Source organism: Oncorhynchus nerka, linkage group LG17 (assembly GCF_034236695.1).
Source record: "Oncorhynchus nerka isolate Pitt River linkage group LG17, Oner_Uvic_2.0, whole genome shotgun sequence".
Taxonomy (NCBI): Eukaryota; Metazoa; Chordata; class Actinopteri; order Salmoniformes; family Salmonidae; genus Oncorhynchus; species Oncorhynchus nerka.
In genome coordinates this window covers 9,769,392-9,796,298 of record NC_088412.1, presented here as the reverse complement: position 1 = coordinate 9,796,298, position 26,907 = coordinate 9,769,392, and the positions used below count along the sequence as shown (strand labels likewise).

The 26,907-nt window shown below is 45.7% G+C and overlaps 1 protein-coding gene across 1 annotated transcript; it reads left to right on the top strand.

Moving 5' to 3' along the window:
* The first annotated feature begins 1,485 nt into the window (after nt 1-1,485).
* LOC115144678 (filaggrin-2-like) lies at nt 1,486-26,160 on the top strand. Its single transcript, XM_029685688.2, has 7 exons — nt 1,486-1,560; nt 1,950-2,095; nt 2,571-2,707; nt 2,879-3,857; nt 4,235-4,405; nt 6,943-7,044; nt 25,933-26,160. Exons 2-7 carry the CDS (start codon nt 1,955-1,957, stop codon nt 26,065-26,067), a joined length of 1,665 nt encoding a protein of 554 aa, XP_029541548.1. The 5' UTR covers nt 1,486-1,560; nt 1,950-1,954; the 3' UTR covers nt 26,068-26,160.
* The last annotated feature ends 747 nt before the right edge of the window (nt 26,161-26,907 follow it).

Here is a 26,907-nt window from a genome sequence, read left to right as displayed (position 1 = left end):
TACCATCGTTTACCTCCATGTTAGAGAGCAGAACTGGCCGTGTAGTCCCATGACTACCATCACTATGGCACCACTGAGGGGCACCATGACTACCATCGTTTACCTCCATGTTAGAGAGCAGAACTGGCCGTGTAGTCCCATGACTACCATCACTATGGCACCACTGAGGGGCACCATGACTACCATCGCTATGGCACCACTGAGGGGCACCGTGACTACCATCGCTATGGCACCACTGAGGGGCACCATGACTACCATTGTTTACCTCTACGTTAGAGAGCAGAACTGGCGGTGTAGTCCCATGACTACCATTGTTTACCTCTACGTTAGAGAGCAGAACTGGCGGTGTAGTCCCATGACTACCATCACTATGGCACCACTGAGGGGCACCATGACTACCATCGCTATGGCACCACTGAGGGGCACCATGACTACCATCGCTATGGCACCACTGAGGGGCACCATGACTACCATTGTTTACCTCTACGTTAGAGAGCAGAACTGGCCATGTAGCTCATAAGCAGCTCATGTGTAATCTCTGTGTTGAAAGTGTGTTGTACAACATGTTCCTGTTTCTCAACACATCAGCATTTCTCTAATCCTCTCCTTCCCTCGGACTCCCTGTTACTTTCCAGGAAGACATTGCCAAGAACTGGAGGTTGGGTAAATCAATGGGGTTGGTTTCCCAGACTTGCCTTTTAGTTCTAGACTAAACAGCATGTTAAATGGAGATTACAGGAAACCGGGCTATAGTGTGAAAATGGTGTTTTGCTGAGAAGGAATTCAAAATCCCTTTTTAAACTATGTTGAATTCCAGGAAATGTTGATAAATCTCTCAAATGTCACATAATGCACACATACTGTTACCAGGCTGGTTAAATAAGAATAGTTAAAGAGATCCTGTATACCCCCCCAGGCCAACGTCATGACACCCCTCCCTGGAAAATAAACCATCATAGATATATACATCCTGGGTTCCATCCCAAAACTATCTGAATACTTATATAAATATGATTTTTTAAATAAATTAGCAATTAAAAAAAAAAACATCTAAACCTGTTTTTGCTTTGTCATAATGGGGTATTGTGTGTAGATTGATGAGGGGGGAAAAAACAATTGAATCCATTTTAGAATAAGGCTGCAACGTAGCAAAATGTGTAAAAAGGGAAGGAGTCTGAATACTTTCCAAATGCTCTGTACATCATTAAAGGTAGCCCCCCCCCAGGTACCCTCCCCCCCCTCTCTGATTCAGAGGGGTTGGGTTAAATGTGGAAGACACATTTCAGTTGAATACGTTCAGGTTTACAACTGACTAGGTATCCTCATTTCCCTTCATGGTTTCCACTCCATCCAAGGGTAGCTCTCAGTAATGAGGGTGTCAACAACAGCACATCTGATGATGTCAGACAGGACAGGGGCTTATAAGTGATCAAGAGAATTAGCTTGTGTGTTGATACTTAGGCTATTTATCCAGATATAAGTCATTCAGCGTACACCTGTCCTGTCAACACTTTACACACACACGGTGGACTGGCGAGACAACACTATTCAAAAGGGGAGGTGAGTGAGTACTGCCTGTGAAAAATGCAAAAAAAATTGTGTGATCAATTTAAGATAACTGCCATCGATTACTATTGATTGCTGCCTTCACTGGCATCATAACATTCACCTGACAGAATTTGTTTTTTTCAATTAATTTCGCCAAGGAATTGAGTACTACTCTAGCTTTGTCCTATGCTGTGTGTGTGTGTGTGCGCTCGCGCATCTTTGTGTGCGTGCGTGCCTGTGACTGTGTGTGTTGTTTTCTTTAAATGTGTGTTTGTGTGTTGTATATTTAAATGTGTGTGTGTTGTTTATTTAAATGTACGTGCGCGTGTGCCTTCATGTTGTTCCCTGAGTTTTCTGTGTAAATGTATGGGTGTGTGGGTTTTCTTGTTCTGGGTATACAGACAGGATGACCAGTCTAGAGGAGGTTCCCTTTAAGAGCCCTCTGGGGCCACTACAGGAGCTGGGGCCCCTGGGAGGAGAGATAGAGCTGGTTACGGCCCCAGAGTTCACCATACCAGACCACCTCCAGATACTACAAGACACTGAGGTTAGTTACATGGCTATGGCAGGCTATGCGATATTGTTTTGTGATAATGCTGGCAGGTACCCTAGATATGGGGCTCCCCAATGGCGCAGCGGTCTAAGGCACTGCATCTCAGTGCTAGAGGCGTGATTACAGACCCTGGTTCGGCTGTATCACAACCGGCCGAAATTGGGAGTCCCATAGTGTGGCACACAATTTGCCCAGTGTCGTTCGGGTTCGGGTTTTGCCGGGGTAGGCTGTCATTGTAAATAAGAATTTGTTCTTACCTGAGTTGCCTAGTTAAATCAATAAAAATAAATCAATAAAAAATATTATAGTTGGGCCAGCAACTGAAGCGCAGGGTTCGATTGCCGAGTCCAACAAAAACATATTTGGTGGGATTCTAGGTAGCCTATTTTTTTTAAATCCTGCCATTGTACCTTTTGAGCAAGACACTTAAACTGACAACAATGGACCAAAAAAAAGTGTTCTTCTTCAGTATGAGTTCACCTTAGAGAACTGGGTGATGTCTGCGCTCCATGGAGGATGCTACCGACCCTGGGATGCCCCGCCCCCATCCTGTCCTCCGTACTGGCTCATGTTCTCCAGTCCCCAGGAGAGTCGCTCGGCCAGCAGGTGTTTTTGTGTTCTTCTTTTATCTCTTTTATTCTCTAAAATAATTAAATGTTTAATCACACGAATTTAGCCTGGGTCCCAGATTTGTTTGTGCTGTCTTAATTTCTATCGTTTTACTGTAAAGTGTTGTAGTTTTAAATGCACTGTAAATAAAGTTTGATTTTATTTAAGGTGGAACAGTGATCTGCGGGGCTCTGCCCTCCGACCAAGGAGCCACAGCCTAAGCTCTGTGGACACACGTCACCTTAACCACCACCCTCAACCCCACCCCCACCACCGCTGCCAGCATAGCCACCGAAAAATCAAGTTAATGGTCTCCGACTCGGAAGACGAAGCTGGCTACTCAGAAGACGACGAGGGCTCCTCCACTGAAGATAACGCCTCAGACTCAAAGACACAACGTGGAGCCTATCACGGTGGTGAACGGCCTCGGTCGCAAAGCTCTGCACCAAAACACCCATTTTCCAGAGTCAAAGACCACCATCTTGGATCTTCAGGATCTTCCTCGGCTCATCACCACTCTAACCAGCCTTCCACTGGTGGTGAACGGCCATGGTCGCAAAGCTCTGCACCAAAACACCCATTATCCAGAGTCAAAGACCACCATCTTGGATCTTCAGGCTCTTCGTTGGCTCATCACCACTCTAACCAGCCTTCCACTGGAGGTCGAGGCTACCAGGGTCGCAACAGGAGGGCCAACTCTTCCTCCGTCCTGGACTGCAGGAGGCAAGGGTCATTCACCGGGCTCAAACAGGAGCAGGGGTGTACCATCAGCCCACTTTGCCATGGTCAGGCCAGCAGTCCCCAGTGCCATGGTCAGGCCAGCAGTCCCCAGTGCCATGGTCAGGCTAGCAGTCCCCAGTGCCATAGCGATCAGAGGCCCTGCAGGAAGGCTTTCAGAAGCCAGCAGCAGGTGTCATCGTCCTCTGGCCTGGAAGAGTCTTTTGTGCGGGCCAGTAGCCCTCAGTGCCATGGTCAGGCCAGCAGTCCCCAGTGCCATGGCGAGGCTAGCAGTCCCCAGTGCCATGGCGATCAGAGGCACTATAGCAGAAAGAGACAGCGTTCTTTGTGGTCAACGGGAAAAAAAAACTCTGTGACCCCACAACGACCCTCTTCAGCTGGCCCTGAAATCAAGAACAACAGGCAGACTGTAAGTATAGCCTATTCCCAGGTCTGTGTGGCTAGTGTTGTTGTTATGTCAAAACATGACATCCCTCTGCTCTGTGATAGACTGGACAGACACCTTATACGGTTGTAATGTGGGGATGGGATCAATTCCATTTCAATTACACCTTGGGCTACATTTGACATTTTATCCAGATCAACTTAGTTGGTTATCAACATACATGTAACATTTCACACTTATAGTAAGTACTTTTCCCCTCAATAAAATAGTTAACATCAGTCAGTGCTACTATGGAAAGACAAGTGTGAGTGTTTTGTTTTGTTGGTCAATTCAGGAAGTAAACTAAAACCCAACCCAGGCTACTTAACCTTACTCTAGCCTGTCACTATTCTTCCTGTTAGACTCTGCGTCCGCGTAGCTCACACGGCATTGGCTGTGACTCATCTGCAGAGTTGCTGACGGCCCTAAGTCAGGAAGAGAGAGAGCTACTGGAGGCCATCACTGAGCAGGGCTACCCTCTACACACTGCCATCCTGGCTTTGCAGAAGACTGGCCACCGCAACCCACAACAGGTAGTTTTACTTACCCATCCTGTGACATGACGACAACCCCTACCTGTTGCCCTATTGCGGTCCTACCTACCTACCTATTGCCCTATTGCGGTCCTACCTACCTACCTACCTATTGCCCTATTGCGGTCCTACCTACCTACCTACCTATTGCGGTCCTACCTACCTACCTATTGCCCTATTGCGGTCCTACCTACCTATTGCCCTATTGCGGTCCTACCTACCTATTGCCCTATTGCGGTCCTACCTACCTATTGCCCTATTGCGGTCCTACCTACCTACCTACCTATTGCCCTATTGCGGTCCTACCTACCTATTGCCCTATTGCGGTCCTACCTACCTACCTACCTACCTATTGCCCTATTGCGGTCCTACCTACCTACCTATTGCCCTATTCCGGTACCACCTACCTACCTATTACCCATCCACCTACCTACCCACCTACCCATCCACCTACCTACCCGCCTACACACCCACCCACCTACCTACACACCTACCTACCTACCTACCCATCCACCTACTTACCCGCCTACCCACCCACCTACCCACCTACCTACACACCCACCCACCTACCACACCCACCCACCCACCACCTACCTACCTACCTACCCACCCACCTACCTACCTACCCACCCACCTACCCACCTATTGCGGTGCCACCTACCCACCCACCCACCTACCTACCTACCTACCTACTGCGGTGCCGCCTACCTACCCATTCACCTACCTACCTATTGCCCTACTGCGGTGCCACCTACCTACCCATTCACCTACCTACCTACCTACTGCGGTGCCACCTACCTACCCATTCACCTACCTACCTACCTACTGCGGTGCCACCTACCTACCTATTGCCCTACTGCGGTGCCACCTACCTACCCATTCACCTACCTACTGCGGTGCCACCTACCTACCCATTCACCTACCTACCTACCTACCTACCCACTCACCCACCTACCTACCTATTGCCCTATTGCGGTGCCACCTACCTACCTATTGCCCTATTGCGGTGCCACCTACCTACCTACCTACCCACCCACCTACCTACCTACCCACCCACCCACCTACCTACCTACCTACCTACCTACCTACCTACCTACCTACCTATTGCGGTACCACCTACCTACCTATTACCCATCCACCTACCTACCTACCTACCCATCCACCTACTTACCCGCCTACCCACCTACCACCCACCCACCTACCCACCCACCCACCTACCTACCCACCTACCTACACACCCACCCACCCACCTACCTACCTACCTACCTACCTACCTACCTACCTACCCACCCACCCACCTACCCACCTATTGCGGTGCCACCTACCCACCCACCCACCTACCTACCTATTGCCCTACTGCGGTGCCACCTACCTACCCACCCACCCACCTACCTACCTATTGCGGTGCCACCTACCTACATATTGCCCTACTGCGGTGCCACCTACCTACCTATTTCCCTACTGCGGTGCCACCTACCTACCCATTCATCTACCTACCTACCTACTGCGGTGCCACCTACCTACCCATTCACCTACCTACCTATTGCCCTACTGCGGTGCCACCTACCTACCCATTCACCTACCTACCTACCTACCTACTGCGGTGCCACCTACCTACCCATTCACCTACCTACCCATTCACCTACCTACCTATTGCCCCATCGGTGCCACCCACCTACCCTCATTGCCCTACTGCGGTGCCACCTACCTACCCATTCACCTACCTACCTACCTACCTACCTACCTACCTACTGCGGTGCCACCTACCTACCCATTCACCTACCTACCTATTGCCCTACTGCGGTGCCACCTACCTACCCATTCACCTACCTACCTACCTACCTACCTACTGCGGTGCCACCTACCTACCCATTCACCTACCTACCTACCTACCTACTGCGGTGCCACCTACCTACCCATTCACCTACCTACCTACCTACCTACTGCGGTGCCACCTACCTACCTATTGCCCTACTGCGGTGCCACCTACCTACCTACCTACCTACTGCGGTGCCACCTACCTACCCATTCACCTACCTACCTACCCTCCTACCTACTGCGGTGCCACCTACCTACCCATTCACCTACCCACCTACCTACCTACCTATTGCGGTGCCACCTACCTACCTACCTATTGCCCTATTGCGGTGCCACCTACCTACCTATTGCCCTATTGCGGTGCCACCTACCTACCTATTGCCCTATTGCGGTGCCACCTACCTACCTACCTATTGCCCTATTGCGGTGCCACCTACCTACCTACCTATTGCCGTATTGCGGTGCCACCTACCTACCTACCTATTGCCGTATTGCGGTGCCACCTACCTACCTACCTATTGCCGTATTGCGGTGCCACCTACCTATTGCCGTATTGCGGTGCCACCTACCTACCTACCTACCTATTGCCCTATTGCGGTGCCACCTACCTACCTACTGCATTTAACCCAGAGATGTAAATAGATTTAACAAGACCATGTTTTTATATTGTACTTGTTCACCACTTCTGTCATATTCACCTCTAAGGTTTTCCTTCACAGATCCTGAGTTACCTGGTTGCCAGCGACCGTCTGTGTGCGCTGGGCTACGAAGAGGCTCAGGTGGAGGAGGCCATGGAGATGTTCCAGAACTGTGAGAGCAAGGTGAGCTTGTCAATACGCAGAGCAAGGTGAGCTTGTCAATACGTAGAGCAAGGTGAGCTTGTCAATACGCAGAGCAAGGTGAGCTTGTCAATACGCAGAGCAAGGTGAGCTTGTCAATACGTAGAACAAGGTGAGCTTGTCAATACGTAGAACAAGGTGAGCTTGTCAATACGTAGTGGAGCAAGGTGAGCTTGTCAATACGTAGAGCAAGGTGAGCTTGTCAATACATATTCTAAATGATTGAATTTGAATTCCATTTCTGTTGCTGCTAATATCACTCCATAATATCAAAGCAACTGCAATTTTTTGCTGTGAAAGTATTGGGCCAGGTTTCCCTGACACAGACGAAGGGCTCTATTTATTATAATTTTTTATTTTTTTTACCTTTATTTGACTAGACAGGTCAGTTAAGAATAAATTCTTATTTTCAATGACGGCCTAGAAAAAGTGGGTTAACTGCCATGTTCAGGGGGAGAACGACAGATTTTTACCTTGTCAGCTGGGGGGATTCGATCTTGCAGCCTTTCGGTTACTTGTCCAACGCTCTAACCACTAGGCTACTTGCCGCCCCTACACTCTAACCACTAGGCTACTTGCCGCCCCTACACTCTAACCACTAGGCTACCTGCCGCCTCTACACTGTAACCACTAGGCTACTTGCCGCCCCTACACTCTAACCACTAGGCTACTTGCCGCCCCTACACTCTAACCACTAGGCTACTTGCCGCCCCTACACTCTAACCACTAGGCTACTTGCCGCCCCTACACTCTAACCACTAGGCTACTTGCCGCCCTACACTCTAACCACTAGGCCCTGCCGCCCCCCTACACTCTAACCACTAGGCTACTTGCCGCCCCTACACTCTAACCACTAGGCTACTTGCCCCCTACACTCTAACCACTAGGCTACTTGCCACCCCTACACTCTAACCACTAGGCTACTTGCCGCCCCTACACTCTAACCACTAGGCTACCTGCCGCCCTACACTGTAACCACTAGGCTACTTGCCGCCCTACACTCTAACCACTAGGCTACTTGCCGCCCTACACTCTAACCACTAGGCTACCCTGCCGCACCTACACTCTAACCACTAGGCTACTTGCCGCCCCTACACTCTAACCACTAGGCTACCTGCCGCTCTACACTGTAACCACTAGGCTACTTGCCGCCCTACACTCTAACCACCAGGCTACTTGCCGCCCCTACACTCTAACCACTAGGCTACTTGCCGCCCCTACACTCTAACCACTAGGCTACTTGCCGCCCCTACACTCTAACCACCAGGCTACTTGCCGCCCTACACTCTAACCACTAGGCTACTTGCCGCCCCTACACTCTAACCACTAGGCTACTTGCCGCCCCTACACTCTAACCACTAGGCTACTTGCCGCCCTACACTCTAACCACTAGGCTACTTGCCGCCCCTACACTCTAACCACTAGGCTACCTGCCGCCTCTACACTGTAACCACAGGCTACTTGCCGCCCTACACTCTAACCACCAGGCTACTTGCCGCCCTACACTCTAACCACCAGGCTACTTGCCGCCCTACACTCTAACCACTAGGCTACTTGCCGCCCCTACACTCTAACCACTAGGCTACCTGCCGCCTCTACACTGTAACCACTAGGCTACTTGCCGCCCCTACACTCTAACCACTAGGCTACTTGCCGCCCCTACACTCTAACCACTAGGCTACTTGCCGCCCCTACACTCTAACCACTAGGCTACTTGCCGCCCCTACACTCTAACCACTAGGCTACTTGCCGCCCCTACACTCTAACCACTAGGCTACTTGCCGCCCCTACACTCTAACCACTAGGCTACCTGCCGCCTCTACACTGTAACCACTAGGCTACTTGCCGCCCCTACACTCTAACCACTAGGCTACTTGCCGCCCCTACACTCTAACCACTAGGCTACTTGCCGCCCCTACACTCTAACCACTAGGCTACTTGCCGCCCCTACACTCTAACCACTAGGCTACTTGCCGTCTCTACACTCTAACCACTAGGCTACTTGCCGCCCTACACTCTAACCACTAGGCTACTTGCCGCCCCTACACTCTAACCACCAGGCTACTTGCCGCCCCTACACTCTAACCACTAGGCTACCTGCCGCCCTCTACACTGTAACCACCAGGCTACTTGCCGCCCCTACACTCTAACCACTAGGCTACTTGCCGCCCCTACACTCTAACCACTAGGCTACTTGCCGCCCTACACTCTAACCACTAGGCTACTTGCCGCCCCTACACTCTAACCACTAGGCTACTTGCCGCCCCTACACTCTAACCACTAGGCTACTTGCCGCCCCTACACTCTAACCACTAGGCTACCTGCCGCCTCTACACTGTAACCACTAGGCTACTTGCCGCCCCTACACTCTAACCACTAGGCTACTTGCCGCCCCTACACTCTAACCACTAGGCTACCTGCCGCCCCTACACTCTAACCACTAGGCTACTTGCCGCCCCTACACTCTAACCACTAGGCTACTTGCCGCCCCTACACTCTATCCACTAGGCTACCCTGCCGCCCCTACACTCTAACCACTAGGCTACTTGCCTCCCCTACACTCTAACCACTAGGCTACCCTGCCGCCCCTACACTCTAACCACTAGGCTACTTGCCGCCCCTACACTCTAACCACTAGGCTACCCTGCCGCCCCTACACTCTAACCACTAGGCTACTTGCCGCCCCTACACTCTAACCACTAGGCTACCCTGCCGCCCCTACACTCTAACCACTAGGCTACTTGCCGCCCCTACACTCTAACCACTAGGCTACCCTGCAGCCCCTACACTCTAACCACTAGGCTACTTGCCTCCCCTACACTCTAACCACTAGGCTACTTGCCTCCCCTACACTCTAACCACTAGGCTACTTGCCTCCCCTACACTCTAACCACTAGGCTACTTGCCGCCCCTACACTCTAACCACTAGGCTACTTGCCTCCCCTACACTCTAACCACTAGGCTACTTGCCTCCCCTACACTCTAACCACTAGGCTACTTGCCGCCCCTACACTCTAACCACTAGGCTACTTGCCGCCCCTATTCAAGCTGACGCATTACAGATTCCATTATATAAATGTAAAGGTATTTTTCCGATTGCGCGCCGACATAAGCAGCGTTTACCTTGAATGCAGTCTCCGCTAAAGCCTTTCCATTTCCAACACGCCGTAGAGCTGAACGTCTGTGATGTGGATTGAATAGGGCTTGATTCAATCAAATCAAATTGTATTTTGTCACATGCTCTGAATACCGTGAAATGCTTACTGTACAAGCCCTTAACCAACAATGCTTAAAGAAGTTTTAAGAAAAAATAAGTGTTAAGTACAAAATTTGAAATAAAAGTAACAAATAATTAAACAGCAGTAGTACAATAACAATAGCGAGGCTATATACAGTCGTGGCCAAAAGTTTTGAGAATGACACAAATATTAATTTTCACAAAGTGTGCTGCTTCAAGTGTCTTTAGATATTTTTGTCAGATGTTACTATGGAATACTGAAGTATAATTACAAGCATTTCATAAGTGTCAAAGGCTTTTATTGACAATTACATGAAGTTGATGCAAAGAGTCAATATTTGCAGTGTTTTCAAGACCTCTGCAATCTGCCCTGGCATGCTGTCAATTAACTTCTGGGCCACATCCTGACTGATGGCAGCCCATTCTTGCATAATGCTTGGAGTTTTTCAGAGTTTGTGGGTTTTTGTTTGTCCACCCGCCTCCTGAAGATTGACCACAAGTTCTCAATGGGATTAAGGTCTGGGGAGTTTCCTGGCCATGGACCCAAAATATCGATGTTTTGTTCCCCGAGCCACTTCGTTATCACTTTTGCCTTATGGCAAGGTGCTCCATCATGCTGGAAAAGGCATTGTTCGTTCTTTAAGAGGAGCCTCTTAAAGAAGAAGTTACAGGTCTGTGAGAGCCAGAAATCTTGCTTGTTTGTAGGTGACCAAATACTTATTTTCCACCATAATTTGCAAATAAATTCATTAAAAATCCTACAATGTGATTTTCTGGATTTTTTTTCTCATTTTGTCTGTCATAGTTGAAGTGTACCTATGATGAAAATTACAGGCCTCTATCATCTTTTTAAGTGGGAGAACTTGCACAATTGGTGGCTGACTAAATACTTTTTTGCACTAATGTACATGTAGGTAGAGATATTAAAGTCACTTTTGCATAGATAATAACAGAGAGTAGCAGCAGCGTAAAGGGGGGGTCAATGCAAATAGTCTGGGTAGTCATTTGATTAGATGTACAGGAGTCTTATGGCTTGTGGGTATATGCTGTTTAGAAGCCTCTTGGACCTAGACTTGGCACTCTGGTACCGCTTGCCGTGCTGTAGCAGAGAGAACAGTCTGTGACTAGAGTGGCTGGAGTCTTTGACAATTTTTAGGGCCTTCCTCTGACACCGCCTAGTATAGAGGTCCGGGATAGCAGGAAGCTTGGCCCCAGTGATGTACTGGGCCGTTCGCACTACCCTCTGTAGTGCCTTGGTGCAGTTGTAGAACCTTTTGAGGATCTGAGGACCCATGCCAAATCTTTTCAGTCTCCTGAGGAGGAATAGGTTTTTTTTTTTTTTGTTGTGCCCTCTTCATGACTGTCTTTGTGTGCTTGGACTATGTTAGTTTGTTGGTGATGTGGACACCAAGGAACTTGAAGCTCTCAACCTGCTCCACTACAGCCCTGTCGATAAAAATGGGGATGTGCTCTGTCCTCTTTTTCCTGTAGTCCACAATCATCTCCTTAGTCTTGATCACGTTGAGGGAGAGGTTGTTGTCCTGGCACCCCTTGGCCAGGTCTCTGACCTCCTCATTTAATGCTGTCTCGTCGTTGTTGGTGATCAGGCCTACCACTATTGTGTCATCAAACTTAATGATGGTGTTGGAGTCTAGCCATACCTGGCTGTGCATTCATGCGTGAACAGGGAGTACAGGAGGGGACTGAGCACACACCCCTGAGGGGCCCCCGTGTTGAGGCAGATGTGTTGTTACCTACCCTTACCACCTGGGGGTGGCCCGTCAGGAAGTCCAGGATCCAGTTGCAGAGGGAGGTGTTTCATCCCAGGGTCTTTAGCTTAGTTATGAGCTTTGAGGGCACTATGGTGTTGAACGCTGAGCTGTAGTCAATGAATAGCATTCTCACATAGGTGTTTATTTTGTCCAGGTGTGACAGGGTAGTGTGGAGTGCAATATAGATTGCATCATCTGTGGATCTGTTGGGGCGGTATGCAAATTGGAGTGGGTCTAGGGTTTCTGGGATAATGGTGTTGATGTTAGCCATGACCAGCCTTTCTAAGCACTTCATGGCTACAGATGTGAGTGATACGGGTTGGTAGTCATTTAGGCAGGTTACCTTAGTGTTCTTGGGCAAAGGGACGATGGTGGTCTGCTTAAAACATGTTGGTAGCCAATGTAGCGAGTCAAATCTTTTGGTTCTTGTCAAGATTCTAGCCGCCGTACTTAGCACTAACTGAAGTTTATTTAGTGCTTTATCCAGGTAGCCCAGAGAGTATAGCATTGTAGTAGTCTAATCTAAAAGTGATAATAGCATTGATTAGCTTTTCTGCATCAAAACGTTTCAGGTTTTTGCAATTTTACGAAGATGGAAAAAAACTGCCCTTGAAATATTATTGATATGTTCGTTAAAATATAGATCAGGGTCCAGAGTAACGCTGAGGTCCTTCAAAGTTTTATTTGAAACGACTGCATAACCATCAAGATTAATTGTCAGATCAAACAGCAGATCTCTTTGTTTCTTGGAACCTAGAACTAACATCTCTGTTTTGTCCGAGTTTAAAAGTAAAACATTTGCCACCATCCACTTCCTTATGTCTGAAACACAGGCTTCCAGGGCAGGCAATTTTGGGGCTTCACCATGTTTCATCGAAATCCACAGCTGTGTGTCGTCCAAATAGCTGTGAAAGTTTACATTGTGTTTCCGAATGACATCACCAAGAGGTAGAATGTATAGTGAAGACAATAGTGTTCCTAAAACAGAACTTTGTCAGAAGACAAACCATCCACAGAGACAAACTGATAACTTTCTGACAGATAAAGATCTAAACCAGGCAAGAACTTGTCTGTGTAGACCAATTAAGGTTTCTAATCTCTCCAAAAGAATGTGGTGATCGATGGTATCAAAAGCAGCACTAAGGTCTAGGAGCACGAGGACAGATGCAGAGCCTCGGTCTGATGCCATTAAAAGGTCATTTACCACCTTCACGAGTGTGGTCTCAGTACTATGATGAGGTCTAAAACCAGACTGTAGCGTTTCGTATACATTAGTTGTCTTCAGGAAGGCAGTGAGTTGCTGCGCAACAGCCTTTTCAAAACCTTTTGAGAGGAATGGGAGATTCGATATAGGCCAATAGTTTGAAAAAAGATCTGGGTCAAGGTTTGGCTTTTTCAGGAGAGGCTTTTATTACTTCCACTTTTAGTGAGTTTGGTACACATCCAGAGGACAGGGAGCCGTTTATTATGTTCAACATATGAGGGCCAAGCACAGGAAGCAGCTCTTTCAGTAGTTTAGTTGGAATAGGGTTCAGTAGGCAGCAAAAAATACATGTTGGATTGTTTTTATCCTCCATCAGGTTGGAAAAGTAGGCTGATCGAGCAGCAGTGAGGGCTCTTCGATATTGCACAGAACTGTCTTTCCAAGCTAGTCAGAAGACTTCCATTTTGGTGGAGCGCAATTTCCAGTCCAATTTTTTGGAAGCTTGCTTCAGTGCTCGGGTATTTTCTGTATAGGAGGGAGGTAATTTCTTTTGACAAATGTTTTTTGTTTTTAGAAGTGCGACTGCATCTAGGGTATTATGCAAAGTTGAATTGAGATACTCTGTTAGGTGATTAACAGATTTTTGTACTCCGACGTCCTTGGGTAGGTGGTGGAAGTCTGGAACGGCATCTCGGAATCTTAGTGTTGTCTGAGAATTTATAGCTCAGCTTTTGATAATCTTGGTTGGGGTCTGAGCAGATTATTTGTTGCGATTGCAAACATAAGAAGATGGTGGTCCAGGATTATGAGGAAAAACATTTATATCGACAATATTTCATCCACCTCTCAAAACTAGATCCAGCGTGATGACTGTGTTAATGCGTAGGTCCGGAGACATGTTGGACAAAACCCACTGAGTCAGTGGTGACGCCCAAAGCCTTTTGGAGTGGGTCTGTGGAATTTTCCATGTGAAAATTGAAGTCACCAAAAATGTTAATATGATCTCATATTTACTACAAGATCCAATCGGAATTCAAAGTGATTAAGTATGCTAAATAGATTTCATGACTAGAAGCTTAAAAGATGAAAGTATTTTTTTTGTCAATTGAAATTTTCTTTCAGAAATATTAGCTACACCTCCGACTGCGGGATGCATAGGGATCACTAGTGTAACCAGGAGGAGAGGCCTCATTAAACACAGTAAATTCATCAGGCTTAAGCCATGTTTCAGTCAGGCCAATCACATCAAGGTTATGGTCAGTGATTATGACTGACTATAACTACCTTGGCAGTGAGTGATCTAACGTTAAGTAGAAGTCAGGGATCTAACATTAATTTGTCCTATTTTGAAATGTGAGATATTATCACAATCTCTTTCAATAATGACAGGAAATGGAGGTCTTTATTCCAGTGAGATTTCTAAGGTGAACACCGCCATGTTAAGTTTTGACCGACCTAGATCGAAGCACAGACACGGTCTCAATGGTGATAGCTGAGCTGACTACACTGACTGTGCTAGTGGTAGACTCCACTAAGCTGGCAGGCTGGCTAACAGCCTGCTGCCTGGCCTGCACCCTATCTCATTGTGGAACTATAGGAGTTAGAGTCCTGTTTATGTTGATAAATAAGATGAGAAAGGCCCTTGACCTTGGATGGAGTCCGTCAGTCCTGAGCAGGCCAGACTTGGTCCTGTTTGTGGGGGAATCCCAGAAAGAGGGCAGGTAATCTACACATTCTATCTTTTGGGAGGGTCAGAAAACAGTTTTCAACCAGCGATTGAGTTGTGAGACTGCTGTAGAGCTCATCACTCCCCCTAAATGGGAGGGGGCCAGAGACAATTACTTGATGCCAACACATCTTTCTAGCTAAGTTACACTCTGAAGTTATGTTGCGCTTGGTGACCTCTGACTGTTTCATCCAAACATTGTTGGTGTTGACGTGGATAACAATATCCCTGTACCATCAACACCGCCAGTTTTAGCCTCAGCCAACACCATCTTCAGATTAGCCTTTACGTTGGTAGCCTTGCCCCCTGGTAAACAATGTATGATATTTTTGTATTCTCATATTGCGGGCAATGGAGTTGTCAATGACTAGTGTTTTCAATTAGTCAGAGCTAGTGGTGGGAGGCTTCGGAGGCTCAGACCCCGTAGCCGGTGGAGTAGAGACCTCAGAGAGCTAGGGAGAAGGTATAATGTGACTTAGCTTTTTCTTATTTGGGGGGAGGTGTAGGGCGGAGGAGGTCCTGCCAGGGTTGCCAGGTCTAGCTAAAAATTCTCACCTAATGACCGCTCAAACGCCGCCCAAAAGACTTGAAAAGTAGCCCCATTTTTTTTTCACAGCAAGAGAGTTGCCAAATTTAGCCAATAAAGCCTTTTTCCATAGCATTATTGAGCCAATTATAGAAGGAATATCGTAGTAACTCGTAACGGCGTTAGAAGCAAAATGAGGTTATCCTCAAAATAATAATTATTGCGAGTTATGACATGAGAAAAGATCATGTGCCCTTATTAAACTCGCCAGATCATTTGCCCTTATTAAACTCGCCAGATCATTTGCCCTTATTAAACTCGCCAGATCATTTGGCCTTATTAAACTCGCCAGATCAATTTGCCCTTATTAAACTCACCAGATCATTTGGCCTTATTAAACTCGCCAGATCAATTTGCCCTTATTAAACTCGCCAGATCATGTGCCCTTATTAAACTCGCCAGATCAATTTGCCCTTATTAAACTTGCCAGATCATGTGCCCTTATTAAACTCGCCAGATCATTTGCCCTTATTAAACTCGCCAGATCATGTGCCCTTATTAAACTCGCCAGATCAATTTGCCCTTATTAAACTCGCCAGATCATGTGCCCTTATTAAACTCGCCAGATCAATTTGCCCTTATTAAACTCGCCAGATCAATTTGCCCTTATTAAACTCGCCAGATCAATTTGCCCTTATTAAACTCGCCAGATCATTTGCCCTTATTAAACTCGCCAGATCAATTTGCCCTTATTAAACTCGCCAGATCATTTGCCCTTATTAAACTCGCCAGATCATTTGCCCTTATTAAACTCGCCAGATCATGTGCCCTTATTAAACTCGCCAGATCAATTTGCCCTTATTAAACTCGCCAGATCATTTGCCCTTATTAAACTCGCCAGATCATTTGCCCTTATTAAACTCGCCAGATCATTTGCCCTTATTAAACTCGCCAGATCATTTGCCCTTATTAAACTCGCCAGATCATTTGCCCTTATTAAACTCGCCAGATCATTTGCCCTTATTAAACTCGCCAGATCATGTGCCCTTATTAAACTCGCCAGATCAATTTGCCCTTATTAAACTCGCCAGATCATGTGCCCTTATTAAACTCGCCAGATCAATTTGCCCTTATTAAACTCGCCAGATAATTTGCCCTTATTAAACTCGCCAGATCAATTTGCCCTTATTAAACTCGCCAGATCATTTGCCCTTATTAAACTCGCCAGATCATTTGCCCTTATTAAACTCGCCAGATCATTTGCCCTTATTAAACTCGCCAGATCATTTGCCCTTATTAAACTCGCCAGATCATGTGCCCTTATTAAACTCGCCAGATCATTTGCCCTTATTAAACTCGCCAGATCATGTGCCCTTATTAAACTCGCCAGATCATTTGCCCTTATTAAACTCGCCAGATCATGTGCCCTTATTAAACTCGCCAGATCATGTGCCCTTATTAAATCGCCAGATCATTTGCCCCTTATTAAACTCGCCAGATCATGTGCCCTTATTAAACTCGCCAGATCATGTGCCCTTATTAAACTCGCCAGATCATGTGCCCTTATTAAACTCGCCAGATCATTTGCCCTTATTAAACTCGCCAGATCATTTGCCCTTATTAAACTCGCCAGCTCATGTGCCCTTATTAAACTCGCCAGATCAATTTGCCCTTATTAAACTCGCCAGATCATTTGCCCTTATTAAACTCGCCAGATCATGTGCCCTTATTAAACTCGCCAGATCAATTTGCCCTTATTAAACTCGCCAGATCATTTGCCCTTATTAAACTCGCCAGATCATTTGCCCTTATTAAACTCGCCAGATCATTTGCCCTTATTAAACTCGCCAGATCATGTGCCCTTATTAAACTCGCCAGATCAATTTGCCCTTATTAAACTCGCCAGATCATTTGCCCTTATTAAACTCGCCAGATCAATTTGCCCTTATTAAACTCGCCAGATAATTTGCCCTTATTAAACTCGCCAGATAATTTGCCCTTATTAAACTCGCCAGATCAATTTGCCCTTATTAAACTCGCCAGATCATTTGCCCTTATTAAACTCGCCAGATCATTTGCCCTTATTAAACTCGCCAGATCATTTGCCCTTATTAAACTCGCCAGATCATTTGCCCTTATTAAACTCGCCAGATCATTTGCCCTTATTAAACTCGCCAGATCATGTGCCCTTATTAAACTCGCCAGATCATGTGCCCTTATTAAACTCGCCAGATCATGTGCCCTTATTAAACTCGCCAGATCATTTGCCCTTATTAAACTCGCCAGATCATGTGCCTTTATTAAACTCGCCAGATCATGTGCCTTTATTAAACTCGCCAGATCATTTGCCCTTATTAAACTCGCCAGATCATGTGCCCTTATTAAACTCGCCAGATCATGTGCCCTTATTAAACTCGCCAGATCATTTGCCCTTATTAAACTCGCCAGATCATTTGCCCTTATTAAACTCGCCAGATCATGTGCCCTTATTAAACTCGCCAGATCATGTGCCCTTATTAAACTCGCCAGATCAATTTGCCCTTATTAAACTCGCCAGATCATTTTCCCTTATTAAACTCGCCAGATCATGTGCCCTTATTAAACTCGCCAGATCAATTTGCCCTTATTAAACTCGCCAGATCAATTTGCCCTTATTAAACTCGCCAGATCATTTGCCCTTATTAAACTCGCCAGATCATTTGCCCTTATTAAACTCGCCAGATCATTTTCCCTTATTAAACTCGCCCGATCATGTGCCCTTATTAAACTCGCCAGATCATGTGCCCTTATTAAACTCGCCAGATCAATTTGCCCTTATTAAACTCGCCAGATCATGTGCCCTTATTAAACTCGCCAGATCATGTGCCCTTATTAAACTCGCCAGATCAATTTGCCCTTATTAAACTCGCCAGATCATGTGCCCTTATTAAACTCGCCAGATCATTTGCCCTTATTAAACTCGCCAGATCATGTGCCCTAATTAAACTCGCCAGATCATTTGCCCTTATTAAACTCGCCAGATCATTTGCACTTATTAAACTCGCCAGATCATTTGCCCTTATTAAACTCGCCAGATCATTTGCCCTTATTAAACTCGCCAGATCATTTGCCCTTATTAAACTCGCCAGATCATGTGCCCTTATTAAACTCGCCAGATCAATTTGCCCTTATTAAACTCGCCAGATCATTTGCCCTTATTAAACTCGCCAGATCATGTGCCCTTATTAAACTCGCCAGATCATGTGCCCTTATTAAACTCGCCAGATCAATATGCCCTTATTAAACTCGCCAGATCATGTGCCCTTATTAAACTCGCCAGATCATTTGCCCTTATTAAACTCGCCAGATCATTTGCCCTAATTAAACTCGCCAGATCATTTGCCCTTATTAAACTCGCCAGATCATTTGCCCTTATTAAACTCGCCAGATCATTTGCCCTTATTAAACTCGCCAGATCATTTGCCCTTATTAAACTCGCCAGATCATTTGCCCTTATTAAACTCGCCAGATCATGTGCCCTTATTAAACTCGCCAGATCAATTTGCCCTTATTAAACTCGCCAGATCATGTGCCTTTATTAAACTCGCCAGATCATGTGCCCTTATTAAACTCGCCAGATCATGTGCCCTTATTAAACTCGCCAGATCAATATGCCCTTATTAAACTCGCCAGATCATTTGCCCTTATTAAACTCACCAGATCATTTTCCCTTATTAAACTCGCCAGATCATGTGCCCTTATTAAACTCGCCAGATCAATTTGCCCTTATTAAACTCGCCAGATCATTTGCCCTTATTAAACTCGCCAGATCATTTGCCCTTATTAAACTCGCCAGATCATTTGCCCTTATTAAACTCGCCAGATCAATTTGCCCTTATTAAACTCGCCAGATCATTTGCCCTTATTAAACTCGCCAGATCATGTGCCCTTATTAAACTCGCCAGATCAATTTGCCCTTATTAAACTCGCCAGATCATTTGCCCTTATTAAACTCGCCAGATCATTTGCCCTTATTAAACTCGCCAGATCATGTGCCCTTATTAAACTCGCCAGATCATGTGCCCTTATTAAACTCGCCAGATCAATTTGCCCTTATTAAACTCGCCAGATCATGTGCCCTTATTAAACTCGCCAGATCATTTGCCCTTATTAAACTCGCCAGATCATTTGCCCTTATTAAACTCGCCAGATCATTTGCCCTTATTAAACTCGCCAGATCATTTGCCCTTATTAAACTCGCCAGATCAATTTGCCCTTATTAAACTCACCAGATCATTTTCCCTTATTAAACTCGCCAGATCATGTGCCCTTATTAAACTCGCCAGATCAATTTGCCCTTATTAAACTCGCCAGATCATTTGCCCTTATTAAACTCGCCAGATCATTTGCCCTTATTAAACTCGCCAGATCATGTGCCCTTATTAAACTCGCCAGATCATGTGCCCTTATTAAACTCGCCAGATCAATTTGCCCTTATTAAACTCGCCAGATCATGTGCCCTTATTAAACTCGCCAGATCATTTGCCCTTATTAAACTCGCCAGATCATTTGCCCTTATTAAACTCGCCAGATCAATTTGCCCTTATTAAACTCGCCAGATCATTTGCCCTTATTAAACTCGCCAGATCATTTGCCCTTATTAAACTCGCCAGATCATTTTCCATCAAAGGAGGGCGATTTAACTCACTTGACTGCTATGATTAAGCAATAAGGCACACAGGGGTATGGTATATGGCCAATATACCACAGGCTTTGTAAATACATTTGATTGATTGATCCAGGCACTTTGCTAAGGGCTGTTCTTATGCATGACACAACACGGAGTGCCTGGATACAGCCGTTAGCCGTGGTATATTGGCCATATACTACAACCCCCCGGGGTGCCTTATCGCTATTATAAACTGGTTACCAATGTAAAGAGAACAATAAGAAGTCATTTTTTTGTCATACCCCTGGTATATGGTCTCATATACCACAGCCTTCAACCAATCAGCATTCAGGGCTCGAACCAGGTTTATAATTGTAAATAAATCCCCTTTGCGCATGTGCATAACTATATATATATATATATATATATATATATCCAACAGAGTTTGAGTGATAAAAGTTGGACAGAGAATTTCTAAATCTCTGAAATGTTTGCTATTTTCTGGCAATTGTGCTTTATTATGTTCCAGATGTTAAGATTGCAAACCGTTGTAAATGTCCCATTTGCAAGATGGACTTCTTATTTCAATAGGCTACAGATAAAAAAATCTGGGTTTATGATTGTAATTCAATTTTGCCATGGCTTGCTTAGATAAAGGCAGGGAACCTATAGCCCCTGATAGGACTCTACATCTAACTTCAGATAGCCTGCAGTGGCCTAGACAAGATTTAGGCTAGATGTGAACTGAAAAGATTTAGCAGCTTGCTTAGTTCAAATGAACATAATCATTTATTCAACATGAATAGCTAGGCTAGGCGATTGAAGTGCTGCTGGAATAGGCTACTGATGGGGTCATAATTTCAATCACTGAATAAAATATTAATGATATGTATATGAACTGAATATGCTTGTCAACAACAGCCAGTGTTTAAATTTGGTTTTTTAAATAAGTTTTTACCTGTAGCCTAATCTGACTACTGTTACCTTCGATCTAATGCGTTCTAACAACTGATCGGCAAATGTGATTAAGCTTGGATAACTTCCCATGTAATTAACTAAACATGCCATTAATTATTGCATAATAACACAAGGCTACAACAACAAACTGAAGTTATAGGCTATTTATTCAAGTGTTTTGCCAACTCAAGGTAGGCTACACAAATTGATTTGCAATGACTCCAGTGATATCTTCATTTCAACATATGTATTGTATCAAATGGTAGCCTACAATGGCATATAAATGAATAAGCTACTTGATGGCCAACGGAGGCAAATGTGTCATTCTCCACATTTAATGTCAGTTTCGTTCAGCACTTTTCCCCATAAAAAGAACCAAGCGTGGGAGTTCCATAACTTCAATTTAAAAAAATTCCACTCGGAAAGCCCCCAAAACCCAAGAACGGAGCATAAATAAAACACTTCGCTTGATACCGTTTTCTTTAAGCAAAGTCAACATTAGAATGCTGTTTAATCCACCTCAGAGGGAATTTATGTACTGCGCCCAGTCGTTTTCCAGCGCTCTGTCTCCATTATTTGTTGATGTGCGTCAGTTCTAGCGTATTAATATGTTTTATGGAAAAAGGGTTGTAAATAGGAGTCTCCATAATGACAATCTAAATAGCCTAATTACCTACAACTGGTAAAAAGTTGTCACGGCGTGCTTCTCCCTCTCCTCTCGCTCAAATGACTCAAGTGCTCTCTCAACACACACACACATTCACCCCATCACTTACGCACTCTGCAACAGCCTGCCTCACTGCCTGACAGTCAGCAGCAGGTGACAGTGAATTATATATATTTTTAAAGAGAAATGACATGGCGGCCGCGGTGCAATTTAGAAATAACCCCGCAACCATCGACCAATACATTTTCACCAGCGACTTCGTTTTCTAAGCAGCTCAAATTCCAGGAAAACCACACTGGGTCCTGCAAATGTCTAGATAATGTGTTCGGGGTGTAACAGTTTAATAATTAAAAAAACAAAGTGGCGTGTGAGGACAAAACTAAGACCTTGGTCAACTTGTTAAATACAGAGTTTAATTAAATAGTTAAGAGTAAAAAGCATAGCGAATGTTTCGGCGGGATGGCAATTGTCAAATCCATACCGAAAGCAGACATTGGCTGCCATGAGTCGCATTAACATAAATCCCATGCAGCCTTGTTTACACGTTTGAACACTGGAATGTGAGATGTGATCCATGACTCGATTAGGATGATACAAATCCTCATCATTTAATTTCATGATTTTTCAATTTGAGAATATTTATATAGCCTACACTGGGGCGGGTGTGGCTTCGTGACAATGACATAATAGCAGCTGCTCACCGATTTGATAGTTCCACATCCTACATCACAACATCCATTATGCAGGTGTCTGCTATTGCTTGATCCGATTAAATCTAGAAGCCTAAACCTGGTCTTGGACAAAAAGCACTTTCAATAGAAAAGGCTACTCTCCTCGATGTTATCTTCACAAATAATCCTGATAGGTATCAGTCTGGTGTTTTCTGTAATGACCTTAGTGATCACTGTTTTACAGCCTGTGTTCTCTAACAGCTGCTCAGTGAAACGACCTGTCCTGATTTGTCATAGACACTTGCTAAACAACTTTAATGAGCAAGCCTTCCTTCATGAACTGGCCTCTGTAAAATGGTATAGAATCAGCTTGATCCCCTCTGTCGAAGACCCTTGGACCTTATTTTTATTTATTTTCAGTGGTATTGTTAACAAACACGCCCCCATGAAGAAAATGAGAGTTAAAAACAGGTTCAGCCCCTGGTTCGACCATGATCTTGCAGAGTTACTCCACCTTAAGAATTACATTTGGCGAAAGGCTCGGCACACACGTACTCAGAATGAGTATGAGAAATAAGTGCACTCAGGCTATCGGAAGGCCAAAGTTAGTTACTTTAAGGAGCAGTTCTCTCTCTGTGGGTCGAACCCCAAGAAGTTCTGGAAAATGGTTAAAGACCTGGAGAATAAACCCTCCTCCTCACAGCTGCCTGTGTCCCTTAATGTTGATGATGTGGTTGTTATTGACAAGAAGCACATGGCTGAGCCCTTTAATCACCACTTAATTAAGTCAGGATTCCTACATGACTCAGCCATGCCTCCTTGCCCATCCAACATTTCCTCATCTCCCACCCCTTCTAATGTGGCTATCCCCGATGCTCCTCCCTCTTTTCCCCTTCTAATGCGACTATCCCCGATGCTCCTCCCTCTTTTCCCCTGCCCCGCTACAAAGTTTCTCCCTGCAGTCACTGAGACCGAGGGGCTAAAGGAGCTCCTCAAACTTGACCCCAAAAAACATCTTCTTTAAGGTTGCTGCCCCTATCGTCGCCAAGTCTACCTCCAACCTTTTAACCCGTCTCTCCTCTCTGGGGAGGTTCCCATTGCTTGAAAGGCAGCCACAATTCATCCTTTATTTAAAGGGGGAGATCAAGCTGATCCTAACTGTTATAGGCCAATTTCTATTTTGCCCTGTTTATCAAAAGTGTTGGAAAAACTTGTCAATAATCAACTGACTGGCTTTCTTGATGTCTATAATATTCTCTCTGGTATGCAATCTGGTTTCCGCTCAGGTTATGGATGTGTCACTGCAACCTTAAAGGTCCTCAGTCATGTCACCACGATTCTAATCGATGTTGTGCTGATATTTTTATTGACTTGGCCAAAGCTTTTAATAGTGTCTCTGAGGGGTCTTTGGCTGGTTTGCTAACTACCTCTCTCAAAGAGCGCAGTGTATAAAGTCAGAAAATCTGCTGTCTCAGCCACTGCCTGTCACCAAGGGAGTACCCCAAGAATCGATCCTAGACCCCACGCTCTTCTCAATTTACATCAACAACATAGCTCAGGCAGTAGGAAGCTCTCTCGTCCATTTATATGCAGATGATAAGAGTCTTATACTCGGTTGGCCCCTACCTGGATTTTGTGTTTAATGCTGTACAACATCTCCTGCCATGTCACTGATGCGTCGTGAAACAGTGTTGTTTGACGAAGACATTGTCTGTATAGTTTTTTTGGAGCCTTTTCCCCCAGCATCGTCCCAGCCATATCTGCGGTAGCAGGAAGAATTAAGTCTTCCACAGTAGTATGGGGCTTGCCTGTCCTAGCCACTCGGTAGCTCACCATATAAAACACTTCTAGCCCCTTCTTATTAATGGCATCTGTTGCTTTTATACAGGTCTTACTACTCGGAACTCGTCTTAATTCTCACTCAAACAACTCCCGTGGCTTATTTTTCAAATTGGCATGTTTTCTTTCTAAATGTCTGGTTTCATTGAGTTGTGGAGATAGTACTTTTGCACATATAACACACTGTGGCTGAGGAAAGACACTGTTCCCAATATAAGTGAACCCCAAATAAATGTAGTTCTCATCATATTTGCGCCTCTTCGACGATGGTCCAACATCCCTGTCTGTTGTCCGGTGCTTTCCCGGGTAAGGGGGCAGTATAGCTCTTCGACTGCATCAGATTCACAACTGTCAGTGTCCATGCTAGCTGGGCTAACAACAAATGTACAATTACTGATGCTAGCATTGGATGTTCTCGTGGAAGCATAACAACTTGTGTCGTTGACAGGTGCAGGTGTAGTACTAGTAGCAGTGCTACCAGTAGAGCTGTTATGTGTCTCTATGGACGCGGGCCTTACCTTTTATCAATTTTAGAGTACACGGAACGAGCAGTAGCTATGTTTGGCTACACACGGACCATTAGTGAAAATCCCGCGAGAGAGTAACGGTTAATGTGATTGGATGTTAATTATTTGACAACACTAGTTGGTTTTAATTTTATTTTTGGCAGTGAAACGAGGCTACTCAGGCGAGCGGGAAAAAAACTCACGAAAATGTAAAAAAATAAATATATATATTATTTTTACACTTAAAAATAAATGTGAATCACATTTTTATTTGGTGTACCCCCGACGACATTGTGAAACCCCAGTTTGAGAATACCTGCTCTATCGTAATCGCTCCAGCTGCCAAACTAACCCTGATTCAGATGACCATCCTACCCATGCTAGATTATGGAGACATAATTTATAGATCAGCAGGTAATGGTGCTCTCGAGCCGCTAGATGTTCTTTACAATTCGGCCATCAGATTTGCCACCAATGCTTCTTATAGGACACATCACTGCACTCTATACTCCTCTGTAAACTGGTCATCTCTGTATACCCATCGCAAGACCCACTGGTTGATGCTTATCTATAAAAAAAACCTTAGGCCTCACTCTCCCCTATCTGAGATATCTACTGCAGATCTCATCCTCCACATACAACACCCGTTCTGCCAGTCACATTCTGTTAAAGGTCCCCAAAGCACACACGTCCCTGGCTCGCTCCTCCAAACACTCAAACTGGACAGTTTTATCTCCATCTCTTCATTCAAAGACTCAATCATGGACACTCTTACTGACAGTTGTGGCTGCTTTGCGTGAAGTATTGTCTCCTCTACCTTCTTGCCCTTTGTGCTGTTGACTGTACCATATAATGTGTTGTCTCTCTTGTTGTGATGTGTGTTTGATTTATTTTTAATCCCAGCCCCCGTCCCCGAAGGAGGCCTTTTGGTAGGCCCGTCATTGTGAATAAGAATTTGTTCTTAATAAGTGACTTGCCTAGTTAAAGGTTAAATAATCGTTTTTCCATTGAGGATCTTTATTGCAAGACTAGGGGAAACCAGCCCATAAATGCAAAATGTTGCAAACGTTAATGACATTTTGTTTAATACCACTCCATAATGAATTGTTATTCCAGGCTGGTGAATTCCTGCAGCTCCTGGCTCAGTTCAATGAGATGGGCTTCCAGCAGAGTGCCATCAAAGAGGTTCTACTGGTCCACGAGAACCACAGGGAGAGGGCCCTGGAGGATCTAATGACACAGCACAACTAATGGCGGTTCTACTGGTCCACGAGAACCACAGGGAGAGGGCCCTGGGGGATCTCATGACTGATATACAAGAGGTTCTACTGGTCCACGAGAACCACAGGGAGAAGGCCCTGGAGGATCTCATGGCTGTTCTACAAGAGGTTCTACTGGTCCACGAGAACCACAGGGAGAAGGCCCTGGAGGATCTCATGGCTGTTCTACAAGAGGTTCTACTGGTCCACGAGAACCACAGGGAGAAGGCCCTGGAGGATCTCATGACTGATATACAAGAGGTTCTACTGGTCCACGAGAACCACAGGGAGAAGGCCCTGGAGGATCTCATGGCTGTTCTACAAGAGGTTCTACTGGTCCACGAGAACCACAGGGAGAAGGCCCTGGAGGATCTCATGACTGATATACAAGAGGTTCTACTGGTCCACGAGAACCACAGGGAGAAGGCCCTGGAGGATCTCATGGCTGTTCTACAAGAGGTTCTACTGGTCCACGAGAACCACAGGGAGAAGGCCCTGGAGGATCTCATGGCTGTTCTACAAGAGGTTCTACTGGTCCACGAGAACTACAGGGAGAAGGCCCTGGAGGATCTCATGGCTGTTCTACAAGAGGTTCTACTGGTCCACGAGAACTACAGGGAGAGGGCCCTGGAGGATCTCATGACACAGCACAACTAATGGCTGTTCTACTGGTCCACGAGAACCACAGGGAGAAGGCCCTGGAGGATCTCATGACACAGCACAACTAATGGCTGTTCTACTGGTCCACGAGAACCACAGGGAGAAGGCCCTGGAGGATCTCATGGCTGTTCTACAAGAGGTTCTACTGGTCCACGAGAACCACAGGGAGAAG

What these genes read in the sequence shown, in the direction of transcription:
- LOC115144678 (XM_029685688.2), top strand. Translation starts at nt 1,955, where the DNA reads ATGACCAGTCTAGAGGAGGTTCCCTTTAAGAGCCCTCTGGGGCCACTA. An exon ending in AGATACTACAAGACACTGAG is followed by an intron (nt 2,096 to 2,570) that starts GTTAGTTACATG and finishes GTTCTTCTTCAG; the next exon opens with TATGAGTTCACCTTAGAGAA. An exon ending in TCCAGAACTGTGAGAGCAAG is followed by an intron (nt 7,045 to 25,932) that starts GTGAGCTTGTCA and finishes TTGTTATTCCAG; the next exon opens with GCTGGTGAATTCCTGCAGCT.